This window comes from Typha angustifolia, chromosome 9, assembly GCF_048772165.1.
Source record: "Typha angustifolia cultivar Huaian chromosome 9, ASM4877216v1, whole genome shotgun sequence".
Classification (NCBI taxonomy): domain Eukaryota; kingdom Viridiplantae; phylum Streptophyta; class Magnoliopsida; order Poales; family Typhaceae; genus Typha; species Typha angustifolia.
In genome coordinates, this window is record NC_133247.1 from 4,307,881 (window position 1) to 4,327,337 (window position 19,457).

The window sequence follows — 19,457 nt, forward strand, 5'->3', positions numbered from 1 at the left end:
CTCTTATAAATACCATCCTATTGCTAGCTACCTTTCCTTTGTAGTAGCCATGGCAGCTTCTAAGTTCTCTTGGCTCTCCTTCTCTTTGGGCTTGCTTCTCCTCTGTGGCGTCTCCGAGGAGACGCAGACCGGCCGGTGCCGCATCGACTCGCTCGAGGCCCTCGAGCCGAGTCGCCGCGTCGAGTCGGAAGCCGGCGTCACCGAGTACTACGACGAGAACAGCGACCAGCTCCAGTGCGCTGGCGTCTCCGTCATGCGCGAGAGGATCGAGCCGAACGGCCTCCTCTTGCCTTCCTACTCCAATTCCCCTCGCCTTGTCTACATTCTCCAAGGCTTGTTATAATTAATTTCTACCTCATTTTGTAATTACATCGAGGCTCCTGAATTATTGCTAATTTTCAGTAAATTCAATATGGGAAGAAAAGTAATTAAGAGGGTGCAAATATAATATTTCTAAGAAATTTAAAAAGTTTTGCTGTTAATTTTTGTGATGGCATGCATGCAGGTAGGGGTATCACTGGAGTAGTGATTCCTGGATGCCCAGAGTCGTATCAGCAGTCCGGCGGGCGAAGATTTGGAGGAAGGGAAGGTGATGAAGAAGAAGAGCGTGATCAGAGCTTCCAAGACGAGCACCAGAAGATCCAGCACTTCCGGCAGGGCGACGTCCTCGTATTGCCGGCCGGAGTGGCGCACTGGTGCTACAACGATGGCAAGAGCCCGGTCACCGCGGTCACCGTCTTCGACACCAGCAACAGCGCCAACCAGCTTGATGCCACTCACAGGGTAAACCTTTACGATATATTCAATTGATTATCTAGGTAATATTAATTAAAAAAAACACCCTAAGTTTTGTTTTTGTTATCATTCACACATCTCAAATTTTAGGGGTCGGGTCAGATTCGGGTTGGGTCAACATTACCTTGAGACGAACACGACCCGATTGATTAACGGGTAACACGATCCGATTGATTAACGGGTAACACGACACGATCCGATCAAGTTAACACGACCCGTCTAACCAGTATACTTAAACGGGTTACCCGACACGTTAACACGACCCGTCTAACCCGTTTAATACAAATTATATATAAAATTTAATATTTACTGATTTATTATATATAAATAGTGTATTACACAAATACAATCCTAATAATTCATATAATATTAAAATTAAACGGGTTAAACGGGTGACCCGACCCACCCGACCCGTTTACTTAAACGGGTTAAACGGGTCAAGCAGGTCAGAGGTATAAACCCGAACGCGACCCAATTAATAATCGGGTTAGGCGGGTTGATCCGTTTATGACCCGAACCCGATTAACAGTCGGGTTATCAGGTCGGGTCAAGTTTTGCCACCCCTAATTATCATTATGGTTAAACAGATTATTTTCTTGCAAACGGTAATATCTTTTTCTATAATCTTAAAGGTTAAATGGGATACCTCTGAAGTATTTTAATTTTTTCAAATAATGAAGCATTCTCTATTGCATCAGCTGTTCTATGTTAAATTAATTAGGGGCCCTTTTCTAGACATTAAAAGTAAAATATAGAGTTGAATAATAAATAATCTTACAATAGAGTGTGAATGTGAATGATAATAAAGATAGAATGTAGGGATTTTTTTTATAAAAAAAAATTAATTATCGTGAGAACTAAGATATCCTATAATATCAAAGCTTATTGGTTAACCTGTATATTCCCTTACTTTAATATCTTTATGTAGCAATTCCTCCTTGCCGGGAGGAAGCAACAAGGGCAGCGGGGATCCTCCCGGACCTCCCGCCGCGGCGAGGAGAGCTCCGGGGATAACGTCTTCAGCGGTTTCGACGTGGAGCTGCTAGCCGAAGCCATCGGAGTGAGCCGGGAGACGGCGAGGAAGCTGCAGAGCCAAGATGACAACAGAGGGCACATAGTGAGGGTGGAGCGAGGGCTTGAGGTGCTAAGGCCAAGGCCGTCGAGGAGGGAGGAGGAAGAGGAAGAGGGGGGAAAAATGGCAGCTGTTAATGGGTTGGATGAAGCCATCTGCTCCATGAAGATGAGGGAAAACATCGGCGAGCCGTCGAAGGCCGATCTCTACATCCCCGGCGGCGGGAGGCTCACCGTCCTCAACAACCAGAAGCTCCCCATCCTTAGTTTGGTCCATTTGAGTGCTAATAGGGGAGTTCTCCAGAGGGTAAGAAAGAATAGTCACCCCCCACACATTAATTTTAGTAAGTATATATGGTTTCTTATAGTTAAAAGAGTCAAATGTATAATTAGCAAACGAAAAAAGAAAATTAGTGACCTAACTAACATATTTGTTAGAGAAGATCGAAGTCCTCGAGGAGGAGGTGCATCTTCGCAATAAGATCGAAATACAGGGGGTGATATGCAAAACAACAAAATCCAATCTAATTTCGATGCCTTAATTGCAGAACGCGATCTTAGCACCGCACTGGAACATCAACGCCCACGCGGTGGTCTTCGTGACCAGCGGCCGCGGCCGCCTGCAGATCGTGAGCAACCAAGGCAAGAACGCCTTCGACGGCGAGCTCCGGCAGGGCCAGCTCATCGTCGTGCCCCAGAACTTCGCGGTGTTGGCCCAGGCGAGATCGGACGGCTTCTCCTGGATCTCCTTCCAGACCAACGAGAACGCCATGAACTCCGCCGTCGTGGGCAAGACCTCGGCTCTCAGAGGGATCCCCGTCGACGTGCTCGTCAACTCGTATCGCATCTCGAGGGAGGAGGCGAAGAATTTGAAGTTTAACAGGGGGCAAGAGATGGCGATCTTTTCTCCCAGGTCTTCTAAGGAGCGTGCATTTTGACGGACTTTGAGATGTTATATATATATTATATATGTTTATGTTTACGTAGTAAACTAAGTAGAGAGTCTAGTGTTGGGGATTATGTATGCATGCATCTGAGATTAAATAAATAAATAAAGGATCACTGCACTAGCTCTTATATCTTTCTTCTTCACGATCTCTAAAATTAATTTAGAAAATAATATCGCTTGAATTATATCGGAGTCATGTACAGTTATGCCCCCTTTAGTTAGAAAATTTTGTCTATATTTGATATTAAAAAGAAAGTATAGTAAAATTATAAGAAACAGCACTAGTTGGTCGCCCTTAAAATTTTAGTATCAATTAAATACATTATAGTATCAGAATACTATTATAAATAATATTATAACAAGTATTTGTATATAATTAGAGATGTTGGCCCTTTCTAATTAAAACTGTAAACTGCTTAAACGCCACACTAAATAGCTAGTGTGGATAATATTAAATATATAATACAACACAGTAGTAATCTCTAGTATTATTAATGTAAAAATAAAAGAAGAAGTGCACACATTTTATCCAGCCCGTGGGCCTTTGCAGTGTAACCTTGCTAAGATCTTAGCCCACTTACCATTGGGCTAATGAAAAATCCATTGATACATATTAAGAAAAATTAAGATTACAGATAGAATTGAAAGATGAAAAGGGAAATTGCAACAGTTGGGATAAAAAGCTTCCGAATTTTTCCAAGATATCTTTTAAATGATAAGAAAACTATTCGTTGTTCTGGCTTTCTTTTTTTTTTTTTTTTGAAAATCTCCAAATTCCTTTCTCTCCAAATATTCCACCACAGAAATTGCATATAAAGCCCAGTGATGCATTATTTATCAATTATAAGAAAATAGAAAGGAGGATTCCTACCGAATCAGTAACCTTCAGTATTTTGGGTTAGGTTAGGGTTTCTTATTCGTGCCAAGAGAGGCACAAGAGCTTCAAGTCCGAGTCTTAGTAATCATCTAGCAGATTTGAATCCGACCAGTCACATTGAAAAATCCTAAGGTTATACATATTAACGACAGTTTATGAACATTTCTTATATATCCTACCATTTGAGGCATTGAGCCTTTTATCTCTGACTTGCATTACTTGTATTTTTCTAAGAATTTTTTAGCATCTATATCTTTTTTTTTTTAATGAAATTAATGGAGAGCTATATTTAGCTTAACCCCTCACCCAGCTATACCGAGGAGTTTAGAAAAAGAATTTTACATAGATCAAGGTGGACTGGGTCTACCGGCCCAATGAAAGTACAGTGTGATCTAAGAGTCCTTTAGTCAAGTGCTGAGTCAGCTGCCTGATTTGCCTCTCGGACCACATACTAGATACGAATATTCTTGAATCTTCTCAGGAGACGAATACAATTACAATTGTCTGCTAAGTTCCTAATTTTCCATGGGTAATATTCCTTCCCCCTGAGGATCTTAATTAACACCAAGAAGTCCATTTCAAAGATGATGTCTCTTTGATAGCCCAAGCTTTCTCAAGGATGACGGAGTCCTTTGCGCAAAGCTTTAAAGCTGCCAATAGTAGATCCTTCATTGGCGACTGCGCTCGCACCACCTTGATACACATCGATCGAAACTACACTATCCGTGTTGATTTTTATCCATCCTTTATCCGACGCCACCCACTTTCTTTTCTTTTCTTTTCATTTCTTTTTTAACGAAAAGGAGGGAGCATCCGTATCTTTTGAACAGATATCTCACATCTCAATTAAGCAACCGAATCTATTTGTGCACTCGGTCCATGCTAAGTAGAAACGGCAATCTCCTACAGCAAGTACTTGTCACTATGTGATTGGTTATGGGGAAATTCCTGTAGTTGGGGTTGCAGGAGATACGATCATACGATGCCATATTAAGTAGGCAAAAGTCGCTTATGCTGTGGGTCCGTGAAAGAGAATGGTGAGCTTGTAGACTAACTAATTATACTAAGTGATTCTTTTGTTTAGTCTGGTTATATGCAATTTAACATGATATAATTTATTGCTATACCCTTTATCGATATTTATTATTTATTATTTGACCGTGAGTTTTATTTTTAATATTTTAAAAACACCATGAGTTATATAAAAATAGCTAACAAAATATAAAATACCTTTCAAGATATAGTTCTCCATTTTTTACACCTTAAGTCAAAGAAAAACTTGCTTTAAAGTTATTCAATGATATTAAGGTTATTTAATATCTATAGTTAGTTTAACTCGTCTATATAATAATATACTGTTAAGAAACAGTACAATATAGAAATTTTCAATAAAATTTTAAAATTAATACCCATGGTGGGAGGATATGCTAAAATTAATGCTTGAGAGGATGATTGAATGGCTCCGGATGCAATGTGAGGCATATAAAGCTTTGAAAACGATTAGTTCCTAATAGTCATATATGACTCGGGGGGTGTCCCCACTTCAATCTCTTTCAAAGAGAAAGCTAAAGATATTGAAGAAGACGTACACTATTGATAAGATAAAACACGACAAGCATAATTAGATATAAGTGTTTAGTCCCACGTTGAAGGAAAAAAGCAAGTTTATAGAGTGGAATAGTTCAGTTAGATTCTAAAATTTGATGGCCTCTTTGTTTGCTAGGGTTAAAACTTTTCTCCAGAGATTTGGTAAATCGAACAACGGGAGCATTTTAATAGGAATTGATCTTGGTGAGGAGGTAAGTTGCCAATAGCAACAGCTCCTCTTCTGAAAAATAAAAGAAAACCTCTCATAATTGTGTAAAAATTTCTACCTATATATCTACAGATTTGGGTGATTTGCACAAACATTAATAGGTTATTCAATTTCATTTTACCCATTGCAGATTTGTCTATCCTATAGATAAAGAAAAACTGAAGCTATCATCTCCTTTACTGCAGCATTAAATCTTTATTTTGTCCTTTCTAATTTATATATTTATACTTTTTCCATGGTAAACAGCATGCATCTTTTTTGTGAAAAGACGCTTAGTGTGGAGGGGAAAATCAAAGTCTTTTGTAATTCTTTACTAGTTCTCTTCGCAGCAACAAACAAATAACAATAGATCTTCTCCTCTTCACCAACAAACAGGCCTCTTCTTTTTCCTTGGTATTGTTCTTCTTTGAACTCTCTTCTTCACCTCTCCAGTGAAAAATGTCTCAACAATAGCTATCTAGCAACTTACCTTTATTCGACTAAAAATATCAAGAGCAAATATTTTGGTTAAAGAGGTTAGTCTCATATCTCAAACTACAACCTTCATTGTTGAGAGTCAGACTAAGGCATAAACGAAAGGAAAGAAGTTTGTCGTGAAGTGAGAAAACTAATTTACTTTAGGAAGAACTGCTCAAATACAAAAGAGATAGGGCACAACATGAGGTTTTACACTATGCCTCCAAATGATGCAAACAATAAGTTTCTATTGCACTATCAACTCCACCACCCACCGCATCCGAATTATTTTATGATTATATGGACCCCCTTTTTATATATATATATATATATAGACTCTCACTTTGTACAAACAGATTCCTACCTTTGCATCTATAGATTCTTATTATATATATATATTAATTCTATTTTGTATTTATAAATTCTCATTTTATACATATAAATGTGTAATGCATCTTGACCGAATCATTACTCTCAAAACACATGCGTTCTAAAGATGTACATTCGAATGGAGAATCCTAAGTGTCTGATGAGCATTCATTTAGCATTCAAACTATCACTATTTCAAAACATTTATAAGGATGAGCAATGATTTGATACTAATCAATTAGTTATTAACAATAATTTTCATCTATTGATAAATTAAAGGATATATAAGATATTTTACATATGTAACTAGATTAATCGATAAAAAAATTAGAATTTAAGTATTTTTTTTATTGCTTATCCTTATAAACATTTCCTTAATAATAGGAGTGTCAACTTCTACTAATTTATTATTATTTTTTATTTTTTATAAAAAAATGGATAGTTAAGAGAGAAATAAAATATGACTAATTTACCCTTACAATTTAGATAAATGACATGCACTTCTAGTTCATATGACCGGTATTTTTGATTAATTTTATTTAGTGTCATTTAATCTCAACCGTTTGATTAGAAGAGAGAAATTAATAGTTCTTATTGAATCATTTGTCTTATAAGGATATATAAGTTCAAAATATCTATGGATTCTAAAAATTGTATATAGATTTTAAAGATATATCTATAGATTCTAAAATTATATTTGTAGATAAAGATGTAGGATCATAGAATACTACCTATGGATCCTATGACAATATTTACATATAATCTCATCTACGTCTCATCTTAAAGAGTTCTATCTCGGGGGTCACAAAGGTAGAAGCATAAGCATCAACCTTCAAGGTTACTAAGGTTGATATTCGATCACAGGAGGCAGTATATATTGTGACTTTGAGTGAGAAAAATCTTACAAATATGATCATGAGTATCAACATGCAGTCAGTAAGTACATTTTGTGACTTTTACATTGGTTTTAGTGATTTCCAAAATCTTGGATAGAATCCATTGGATTTTTTTTTTTTTGCTTTTAATTTACAAGCATTTTTTTATGTAAAAATTTGTGTTTATAATTGACTCTTTATGCTTTATTTTCTGTATTACATATTGATAATATGTGGTAGATCTAATCTGTGAGGGTAATTTAAAATTTCAATTGACATGGCTTGGGTTAAAGTAAATTTGGGATGACCACTTTTGAGAAATTTCAATTTTCCCTCTTCTTTTGTTGTTGTGATTGAGATTCATGTTTTTATTTCTCTTGAAACATCCAATCAATTTCTTAGATCGGTTATAAAAAAGATAGAATATCTGTAAATATGAGTAAGTGTATAATACTAACATCGGATTTCATAAGAAAACTAATACATATTATAGAAATAATAATACAAGATTCCAAAAATCATAATATAAGATTTTATATATAATGCATACATGCATGAACTAAATTCGTAGATAATTGACAAAAACTAAATAATGAGACATATATGGAAGAGAAATGTGATTAAATTAATTATCTTGCTTCCACTTGGGCTGAAAGATTCGACCTAAAATAAATAAGAGAGAGGTTTGAAGGTTTACACATTTGATCGATCTCTGTGACTATGAGTTAAACAAATCAAAGGGAGCAAAAATTTCTCTAGCATAGTGAGTTTAAAGTACAATGGAGCAAAGATGAGAGGTTCTTTAGTGTTGCAATTTTACCATATAAAGGAAAGAGAAAAAGATTGTTCTGCAACCACTGGCTTAAAAAGGAAAGGAAAGAGTGTGTTCCAGAGAGCGACAGATTAGAGTCAGAATGGAGAAATACAAAGTTTAAACCAAATGCAAATAAGGAGGTGGTTTGGTGAAGAAAAAACTTAAAGAAATAAAATTATAATAAAAAAAAAAAAGTGGGCAAGAAGGGAGGAAAAACTTCAGAAAAAAATAGAGGATAAATCGATTTTGATTTTTAAAAATGCCTATCATATAAATTATTTTCTTCTCAGATATATATATATATGTAAAAAAAACCACCACACATATTGAGGAAAAAACGTACTTCCAGCAAAACGAAAGGCAGCACTACGTGCACAGTGATTTGTACTTCTCTTGAAAAAATTTCAAATTTTTTTTAAAAAAAAAAACCATGACAGAGGGGGGCATTTTCGTCATTCCACAGCCTCCTGTCATTCATTGCATTCAACGTACGGTTAATTTAACTCGTAGCTTACTGATGTATGTTTCACCTCCCCCCACTCAAGTTTAACTTTTCTCCCGTCACATCACCTTTCAACCCACTGTCAAACTTTTCTCCATGTACACATGACCTCCAACAGTAAATCCTCCCCTCTCTCTCTCTCTCTCTCTCTCTCTCTTTCTCTGTCTGTCCCTACTTTATTTATTTATTAATTAATTTATAAAAATCTCTCTCTATCTCTCCATCTCTCTATCTCGCATGAGCTATAGTGACAGAGATACAGCATCACCCTCTCTTTTTTAGGCCGAGCAACATATCCCTCCTCTCAGAATCCATCCTCTCCTCTCTTTCTCTTTCTCTTTCTCTCTAAAGCTTTCTTTTTTTCCAGTACCAAAAATCCTTATGAAGAAGGTCAAGCGCGCTCTCTCTCTCTCTCGCTCTCTATCTATCTATCTATCTCTATCAACATACACAACTTTCTCTCAGGACGAGTTCTTAATTAGCTCCCGATTCTGACAAAGATTCAGTAAAAGCACCGCCATCGATCACCCCTGCCATCGGAGTCATCAAATCAGGTAAAGCACCAACTCCCAAATAGATTTCCTCTTCCTATAAATAAACACACATATATATAATCATTACCCTTATCATGTAACTATTATATATCACCTCTGTGGATTATTGGTGAAATCATATTTATAGATATATATATATATATATCTAGCTATGGATTTAGTACCGCGCCCGCGCGCTGATAGCCCCACCTCCTCGCCGCCGGCCGTGAGCGGCGGCTCGATGGTCGTTGCCGCCACATCGTCATCGTCTTCATCATCGCTATCACCGGCGCCGAGCCGATACGAGTCGCAAAAGCGGCGGGACTGGAACACCTTCGGGCAGTACTTGAAGAACCACCGGCCGCCGCTTAGCCTCGCCCGGTGCAGCGGTGCGCACGTGCTGGAATTCCTCCGGTACCTCGACCAATTCGGGAAGACGAAGGTCCACACCCCGGTCTGCCCCTTCTTCGGCCACCCGAACCCGCCGTCGCCGTGCCCGTGCCCGCTCCGGCAGGCGTGGGGGAGCCTCGACGCCCTCATCGGCCGCCTCCGAGCCGCCTTCGAGGAGAACGGTGGGAAGCCCGAGTCCAACCCCTTCGGAGCCCGAGCCGTCCGGCTCTACCTCCGCGAGGTCCGCGAGCACCAGTCGAAGGCCCGCGGCGTCAGCTACGAGAAGAAGAAACGCAAGAAGCCTCAGCAGCCGCCGCCGCTACCTCCTCCTCCGGCACATTGAGAGAAATAATGGTAAGGTATAAAATATATATATATATATATATATATATATATCATCTTGGACCTTCTTATTTCTCCCTCTCATTAGATTACTAGGTACTGGCTCTATCAGTTTATGCTAGCTAGCTTGCTCTTTCTACTCTTGTGATCATTGAACTCTGAGAAGAATCTTTATTTTTAATCCTTCTTACTGGAAGAATTTGGGCAGTCTCTCAGTGCTATTGCTAGTGGTAGTAATTAACCACGACCGCAGCTGCAACATGATGAGAGATTGATGGCATTTATTACTTAGTAATAGTTTGTACTTTGAACTGAGAATTCATTGCTGGGGTTTGTCCTTGAGATTCTGTTCGCTTGTTATGGTAAAGCTATAGATCTACCCATGATGCCATGTTGGTCTGAAATTTAAATTACTCTCTTTTGGCTTCTCTTTTGTTTCTTTTTATTGGTACCAAAGTAGACTGGACTGTAGGGTTGACAATTATTGTAGGATTATTATGTTAGTTTCAGAGAACTTAATTCCTACACCCATTTCTCTTTAATTTCTCTCTACAAAACTATCTACGATCATTGAGAGTACTAACTAAATGGGAGTAACTGGGATTGGGCTGACATGCTTATGAAGTTAGTAAGAAATAATTTCCGGGAGATGAGACACAAGGATCACTATTTACTCCGGGAGATGTTGTAGTACTTGGAAACTAACAACAAAAATAATAATACTAATCGTAACTGAAGAAATGCTTGCGAGGAGCGAGGAATTTGTCACTAAATGCAGTAAGGTTGAGGTTTAAGGCTACTAGGAGATTGGATGAAACCCAAAATACTTTTGGTTGGAATTGCATTTCCCAATTATGTGTACTAGTTCTAATGATTTGGGGGATACTGTTTAATTTCCCGATTGATATTTTCTAGGGAAACTTAACCTAACAAATTTAAATGCCTATTTTCTTCAGACAGTTACACGTTGAACTTTTAATAGAAGAACACAAAATTGAACAAGTAAAGCACAAGAACAGCAGAAAGTGGTCAAGCTATCATACTTGACCAACTGCTTAAAATGTCACACACACACACACACACACATTGTAATCTCTTATTGTTTTCCTTAATGTTTTGTGTCATTATTCATAAGTCAATTTTCATAATTGATAGTCTAAGTACTTGATAATTTATGAACGTTAGAAACTTACCAACAGTTGTTAGTACTTCACTTCTATTTCACTTGAAGGTGCTCCAGTTTTTTTATCACTTTGTCCTTCTCAAATCTTTCAGCCATAGCATATTTGTCTTTTATTTTATTTTCTCTAGATGTGTTCCTTTGTATGTGCTTCGTTCTTCGCTTTCCAAACAATTTATTCTTGTCAATATTTTCATATACTCACCTAGCTAGCTAGAGGAATTTGGTTGAAATTTAGGTATGAAGTGAAATTAGTACTCGTTGAATTATAGTGTTTCGTGATAGGATACAGCTGATAAACTCTCAATTTCTTCCAATATTAGGTTGATGGACTTGTTTATCCATCTGATCAGAATATTGAATTCGCATTATTCAGTCATCCGCAACTAGGAATGGCATCTATATCTGACAGGAACATGCATTGCGTACAAGAGACTTAAAAGTAATTATTACAGAAGTTAGAAATTTTTTTAATAGTGTTGATGTTAAATGGACAGTTCAGATCTTGAGATTGGAAGCATAGTGAAGCTAATTGATGTCCATATGATGGCAGGCAGTACTCAAGGATTTGATTTTTTGGAAATAGTATATACAGTATCGAAATTGCGTCGAGGACCAACCTAAGGAAACTTTTCTGAATCATATGAAAGAGTGACATATAAGTGAGATAGAGGTCATACCTTAAATTTTCTATTGTCCATCACTTGGTTTTAGGAAAGCTAAATGAATATATATGTAACTGTCATCAGTAAGAGTTTCAGCAATATAGATTATATTCAATAGTACAAGAACCATTTCGAACACAAAACTAGCCCCTTAGTCAAATTTTAGTTTTACATTTCTCATAATAATGACTTGATCAAGATTTTCTCATTTGGCACCCTGCCTTATTGATCAAAATGATGTTTTGCATACAATGAAATGCTGTTGTAATTTATTGAATGTTATCAGCCCGATATGTTATAACATAAATGCTTGAGTCCTTCAGTAACATCTTCTAGTACATCCTACAGGATTAGATTGTCCTAGAGGCTTTTTGAGAGCAAGTTTATCCTATTGGTTATAACTACATAAATGGCTTAACTAACAGTTACTACTCTTTTTCTCTTAGAAGAATAACTACACTTACTTACTATATGATGTAGGGCGACATATGTTCTAATCCGTTTAAGAGGTCTTCGAAGTTTTCCTTTTTAGAAGTTAGAGGTCTTTGACTTGAGATCTTATATATATATATCATTGCGGCAATAAGAAGTTTATTGTAATTTACATTTTGATTTCATAACCAAAAATATCTGAATTAATAACTTAAATCGGTGACCTCCTCTATCTGCAATCACTTACAAAGCTGTTACGTCTGGAGAATCCTTTGTACGATAACTATTGCCAATAATTGTGAAGTTCCTACTTCGGGTGTCCTACATATGGGTCCTCCTTAAGGTAAGAAGAAATTTTGCCTAAGTAATATATTCGCAAAACAATAAGGATATCAATATCTTATTTCTCCTTGACATTCTGTGGACAGAGACATCATGAGAACAGTCATCGAGTGTTAGGTGTCACATATTGTCGATTCCAAGTTTCAAAATCTGCTTTGTGCCATTTTTCATGCTTCTCAACTATCAATTAGACAAGTTTGAAGTAAACTACATGCTATCTTGGCAATGGATGTCATACTTATAGCTGTACTTTTATCATGTTCTTGATTTCAGCTATGCCTTCTTTTGTCGTGCGTAATTTTTGATCACTTAGTCAGTGGGCTACCTCGATAATTGTTCAACTCATTCTTTTTAATGGTGTATATTAAGGCATTGGCAAGTTGCCTGCCCCACTAAGTACAAGCCCTTTGAATTTGCATAAGTACAAGACTTTAGTGCACTACTTAGTCATTTCTGTTTTCAGAGTCATCACGCAACGGTTGTTGAATCCGCCACCAACTTTGTTGTCATTTGTCGCATGCCATTATTGTTCTTTTCTTAGCTCAGCCAATACTTATATTGTTCAAAAATGATCTCCCTGATTTTGAACCTGCATGAATATGCTAGAATTATTCGTCGTATGATTGAGGGTCTAGAATTATTTGGCATATGATTGAGTGTCTTCTGATAAAGCTAATCGAAACATGAAGCTCATAGGTGTTTGTCCAGTGAACTTTGCAGCTTCTAATAGTAAACTTAGATTTACCTTTCATTGCAGTATTACCAGATCATTTATGGGTATATCACGCTCATCCGTTGGTGTATAGGAAGAAATAAGGATTTTGGAAGTTATACAAAATAGAAGAAGCATTAATTTACTAGTACTAATGATACTAAAGTTCATGTGATATGTTTTCCAAGTTGCTCCCTTCATTATTTTGTAACAAGAGTATGCCAATTATTTGGCGGGCAATTAAGGCTTTTATGTTTTTTGCCATCTTAGAGATTTGGTAACATATTGATTTAAAGTGGATCCCATAATAATTAGAATTCTTCTAGCGTTATCAAATGATTTAATGGCTACAAGGTGCTCCAAAATTGTAAACTGTTTCTTTTTGTCATTTTTAAAAAATCATCTATATGGATATGGGACCCTTATCTGACCTACTCAACACAGCCAAACGAAAAGTGATACAGGGAGAATTGTATATTAAGTGATGTTTAAATAATTATAAGTACATATTCCAAACAAAAACAAAAAGAAAAAAGAAATTTCTTTCTTCGTACAACCCACTCCTTTTCTCATTTGAGCTTTTGACATCAGAGCGACACATGAAGATCCTGTTTGTAGTAATTATTGATTTAGTTTCAATGTTGACATTGACATTATTTTGTCATTGGATTTCCTAGATCCTCACTCCTAATCCTGACAAAATTTATTTGGAAGTTTCTGATACATCTTGATCATATGATTGCGCTCTCAAAATGAGCAACCAACTCTTTTACCCTTTGATTAGCTTCAAAACTTCATCATAAACTTTTACTTGTTGGTGATATGTACAATCAAAACGTCAAATTTATTGTTGCGTAATAAATTATATATATATATAAAAAGTGAGTTCGCACTTTAAGAGGCGTGTCTCTAGCCAGGAAGTGGTTAGAAGTTCCCAAAGTTCAATATTTATATCACTTGTCAAGCAAGCATTGGTATGGACTTTCAGAAGTTAGATTTCTTTCAGCCAAATTTTCTTTTCTTTTCTCTCTTCGGAGTAGTATACCATCCAAAACTTAATAGTGTGTCTAGAAGATCCTTAGACATAAATAAGACCTTCAAAATAAAAATAAGAAGACGAAGATATATCAATTATAAACTATAATAAATAATTTTTTTTGAGAATTTCCATCATATTTCAGTCAATATATGTCTTATATAAGCTGATGTGATCAATGACACAAAGAAAGTCCTTCAAAAAATAAACAGTAGCGTAGTGAAAGGAGATGTTTGACATAAATTTACATTTTAGGATGATAATATAGTAAAAAAAAAATTAAAAGATGTGTAAAAACCAACAATAATTTAGTGGGTGTAAGTGTGTAACTGTAATTAATTTTGGGATAACTACACTTAGACTCACGATTCCCCATTTCCACATACGCTTTGACCCCGTTAATTATTGAAAACGTTCAACTCCCTTGGAGCTGTTGATAGAAAAGTTTAAAAGAAATTAGAATTGCCCTCACATTTCTCATTCTTACTTTCCTTTAAAATTAATTAATGGTACTAATCATAGATCTACTCACATATGAGTGACAATAATTTTATGGACAAAAAATATAATGTAAAACTAAAGAAAGAGAAATTTGGGAGATTTTTCAAGTCTATCTGTATCAAAAATAATTCAGAAGGTGTACATAAAAATTAATGATAGTTATCTAAGTAGAATTGTCCTTTAATTCTTTTTAGTTATTATTAGCCATTCTCTATTTATATTGCATGAAAATCCGAACAAAAAAACTAAGAAAATATATTTATCACACTATTTAAATCATTATCAGAGATAGCTAGTTATTCTTAAAAAACATTATCAATTTGTCAATATATATAATAAACTATTATTATTTTATACATTTATATAGAGTAAATCGCTCTCTAAGACAGTAATTTATATTTATTATAATTAAATAGTTTATAGCAAAAAAGAAAGTAGTATAAGAATCACTGTTTTCCAACATCGATTATGTATGTAGGGTTGAGCTGATAAAAGATCATAAGTTTAAACAGTATAATTATTTGGTAAAAAAAATTTACTTTAATTGTAGTGGTAAAAACTCGCGCTCCCTCCCTCATCAATCAACGAGCTGAGGTGACGTTATACCAATAGAAGATGAGGAAAGATGATTTGACTATATTATATATATATAATTAAGACGCCATTTATTAAGGACAAGAAAAAGTGAGATGCCATTAAAAATTGCACTGCAAACGAGCTGATGTACATTGACTGGAAAAGGAAAGAAAGAAAGGAAACATACTGACGTTCCCCGGGAAAGAAGGTGAAGGCACTTCTATCTTCTCTCTCCTACGCAAGAGATTCCCTTCCATCTTCAATCATCTTCACTAAGTGCCTACCTACAGACATAATAATGTGGCAACTTATGGAAGACATTTCATAGTTTTTTTTTTCTTCTCTTTTAAGCTTGTATGTTAGTCTTAGGCTAAATATAGCTACTAGTTCTTCTCCACATAAAATTGGGATATTTAGGTTAATACTCCTAACAAACCAACGACTTCTCCAAGCACATATAAACACAATTCATTTTGAGTTTTGTACACGCTCACCTGTGCTCAGACCCTGCAACCAGGTAATTAATGGGAATAGGGGAATAAGAAAAGGTTATTAAGTAGTAGTTAGGTAAGATTGGAACTTGAGACCTCTGATATTATGTTAAATAAGCTTATCAACAACAAATTCCATCCAACAGAAGGCATATAGTCAAAAGAAGTATACTTAGGAAAAAAGTAGATTTCAAAAATAAATGTAAGATAGAATACTATCCACAATAAGCTCCTGATGTAGGTTTATCTCAAAAACAAGTTCAATCATACCCTTCTCTTTTTCTCCTTTTTCCACTCCAATAAAATCTAATAATTATTTTTTCTTAAAAGGATATCACTTTAATCATTAGCTACTGTTTTAATTTTTTTTTTCTCTCTTTCTCGCTTATATTTTCTCATTCTCAATCATCCACTATAAATAATATCTTAATCATTTATCAAAATATCTTCTAATTTATTATTTTTTATGTCATATTAAATATAATTATTTAAGTTTTAAAAAATAGCAAAAGTATACTAATTTAAGACTTATATAATGTCCAGATGCTACCTTAAACATTTAAAACACATATGGAAGATAGGATGCAACTCTATAAATGTGGTACAAGTCCTAAATTATTGTGTACTACTGGAGAACTTCTAGAGCCCTCCAAAGCACACTTCTTAACTGTTATTGATGTAGTTAAATTTATAGTTTTACACCTGTGTCATTAGCTAACCACTGTAATTTTTAATCTATAATTAGGATACCCTATCTAATTAGGGAAGAACATAATAGATCAAAACTCATAGATTTAGAGTTTGTAGACTAAACATAAGTTAGAATAAAGAGGCTAACACTTTTTGATATATAAGTAATATAATTTTGATCGAACACTAAACAAACATATCACAATAGTCTCAAATTAGTTGAGAAATCCAAATCAACCGACTTCCTAAGAAGCTTAAAGATAATAACAAAGATAAAATGATTACACCTAGATTCCTTAAACACTTGTGTATTTTTATATAGAAGTCTTATTTCTTTTTCGTAACGCATTGACTTTCTTATCTATATATATTTTTTTTTAAAAAAAGCCCTCTAAAATGTCTATTTTCCTCAAAATAATGGTAAACTATTTTGCGATTGTTTTAGAGATTTTTTTTTTTAAAAAAAAGGGTAACAAACTTGAGGATAAAATAGTCATCACAGCCAGTGAAAGAGAATAGATAAATGAGCAATAGTTGAGGGGTTAATTAATAGCCTTGGGAGGGACAAACGGAGGACATGAAACATTACTGTAGTTTTCCTATTTGAGTTCAGGAAATGAATATTCTCAGAAGTCGGAGTGCAAATATCAAGAAGTTAGCCGTTCTTTTGGCCGCTTCAGTCTTTACTACTCAAATAGATGATGCGACGCCCACGGAAGCCCGGGTCCCGCCGAGCTCGCCGTCCCACGTGGCTTCCTGTCCTCCGTGTCGGCGCGGCCGCCTCCACGAATCCCCGCTTCCCACGTGGGGCGACCGGACTGGCTCCGTACTTCGTACGGTCATCTGGAGGCTTACGTCGCGTCACGCATCGGCCAACGCAGAAGCGTGCGCGTGCGTGCGTGTGGTGGGCCCCACCCACCCCATTCAATTTCCCATTTTGCCCCTCTCTCTCTCTCTCTCTCTCGACCTCCCCTACTATTTACATTTATATTTATATATATATTAAATATAATTATTATTTATTTCCGTATCGTATTAGTTTTTTGTTTGCCCCCCCCCCCCCTATCACAACTCACGAGGCCTTGTCTGCCTTTGGCGTCTCCTGCTGGCGTTGTTACTCTGTGATTGGTTCAGAGAACAATTGGTATGAATAGCTTGTCTAGGCCTCTCATACCTTTGGCATGCTTAAGATTCTTTGTAACGAGTGATAGATATATCACTCATGGGATGTCATGCTCTTTCAGAAATTTTTTTATTAGCATAGTGTCTTCTAAGATAGTATTATTGGAAATGCTTTTATTATTTTGCTTCCAAGATATAGTTCCAAGATATAGTCAGGCTAATGATAAGCGATTTTAAACCAAAGAAAATACACAATCCTTTTTTTATTAAGAAAGGAAAACTATATTATTATAAATTAATTCCACCGCTACACAAATCTAATTGAGATATGCGACTATAACTATAGAAGCAAAGGATAAGAACCCCTAAGATATGTCTAGAATCGCTAATCAGCAACTAGAGATCGATTGGCTTTGTGAAAAACACGAATAATTTTCGAATGCTGATATTTTCGGAGAAGAAGGAGTGTACCATCAGTGATGAATTGACTAATCGAAGATGGGCAGGTGTAACCATCAACATGTTGGCGAATAACAATGAATCGATTTTAATCTAGACTCGATCGAGCTTGAAACAATTTATCGCCTAGGGCATCTTTGACCACTGAGGCCTCTGCGACCAGTGTGAATACATATCCGACATAGTAGGTACCTACAAGTAAAATACTTTCATAAGCTAAGGAGCCACAAAACCCGTTCTACCCTAATCCGAGTATCTAACGAAAGAACCATCAGAATTTATCTTAATCTCGCTTCCTCCAAGCAAATATTGGAAGCAGGATTTGCTTGGATATCAGCTTTCAGGTCAAAGTATTCTCTCTCTCTCTCTGTACGAAAAATCTTTATAATTGTCAAAGTAGAAAATAAATATTATATTCGTGATGCATTTATTTGTTTCCCTCTGTGATTTGGATGCTGAGCTTGAGTGTACGTGTTCGTGTTGTGCAGTTGGCATGTCTCCTAGGTTGAGGAAGCCGTACGATAAGCTAGCTATTTCCTCTTAACTATTTAATGTTGGTATCTCTTTGAATACTGGATGCAATGCCAAGGTTCATGCACTGTGTGGCCTGTGGTCGAAGGGCAACACCAATGTGGATTTGGACAAGAAGTCTTCCCACAGAGCTTAGGATGGGCCCAATCCCCCTGCTACATCTCTCAACTTGTAAGATACTGTAACCCTATATATATATATATATATATATATATATATATATATATATATATATTTGTGTGCATGGTTTTCTCCTAAAACTAAGTACTCGTCAGAGAGATAGATAGGTGGAATGCCAATATCTGACCAAAGTACTGCTACAGGTCATTTTTGTTTTTACCTTGTTTTTGTATAACAACAGTATAATATTTTTTTTAATTTTTACCAGCTCAAACGATGATTCTTAGTGGATTTATCTACCTACAGATGTGCAACAAAATTGTCATTTTTCTATACGAATTGATCTCCTGAGAAGATGGCTTATTTATCAATATATGTTGGAGAAGTATTCTTTTGTATATAAAAGGCTTTTAGGGAGAATGATTTCACCCGAAAAGCTAGAGGAAAAAAAAATTAAATTTAAATTTGGAGGGATTATTTTATATTTTGTGATTCTGGCAACACCATGTTGACGGAGAATAAGTTATTCTCATCTATACTTTATTTTAATATGTTTACAGTAAATATATTTTATGGCTAAAATAGTTAACTGAGCATAAAACTTTGGAGCAACAAATGAAAAAGAATACTGCTTTGTTTTAACACCCTGAAATGGCTTTCTAATGAGATCTAAATTGAGTTGTTGATATTTGCGTTGATAGAAGTGGATGTTTTCCAATCCATTTTCCGATCCATACTAAAGAAATATATAAATATATATATTTATATGTGACTAATTATATTTTTAATAAGAATAAAAGTAAAATAGCAT

The 19,457-nt window shown here is 35.7% G+C and overlaps 2 protein-coding genes across 3 annotated transcripts; both read left to right on the forward strand.

Moving 5' to 3' along the window:
- The first annotated feature begins 49 nt into the window (after window positions 1–49).
- Window positions 50–2,923, forward strand: LOC140766837 (cocosin 1-like). The gene is made up of 4 exons (XM_073106498.1): window positions 50–332; window positions 506–783; window positions 1,724–2,173; window positions 2,415–2,923. Exons 1-4 carry the CDS (start codon window positions 50–52, stop codon window positions 2,802–2,804), a joined length of 1,401 nt encoding a protein of 466 aa, XP_072962599.1. The 3' UTR covers window positions 2,805–2,923.
- Window positions 2,924–8,773: 5,850 nt separating this feature from the next.
- LOC140767065 (protein G1-like4) lies at window positions 8,774–9,977 on the forward strand. Of its 2 annotated transcripts, none has more exons than XM_073106829.1 (2): window positions 8,774–9,078; window positions 9,206–9,977. In XM_073106829.1, the coding sequence occupies exon 2, from the start codon at window positions 9,230–9,232 to the stop codon at window positions 9,788–9,790; it is 561 nt and encodes a 186-aa protein (XP_072962930.1). In that variant the 5' UTR covers window positions 8,774–9,078; window positions 9,206–9,229; the 3' UTR covers window positions 9,791–9,977. The 2 variants fall into 2 exon arrangements, with proteins under 2 accessions (XP_072962930.1, XP_072962929.1); XM_073106828.1 differs by having other exon boundaries at window positions 8,775–9,078; window positions 9,228–9,977.
- Window positions 9,978–19,457: the final 9,480 nt, after the last annotated feature.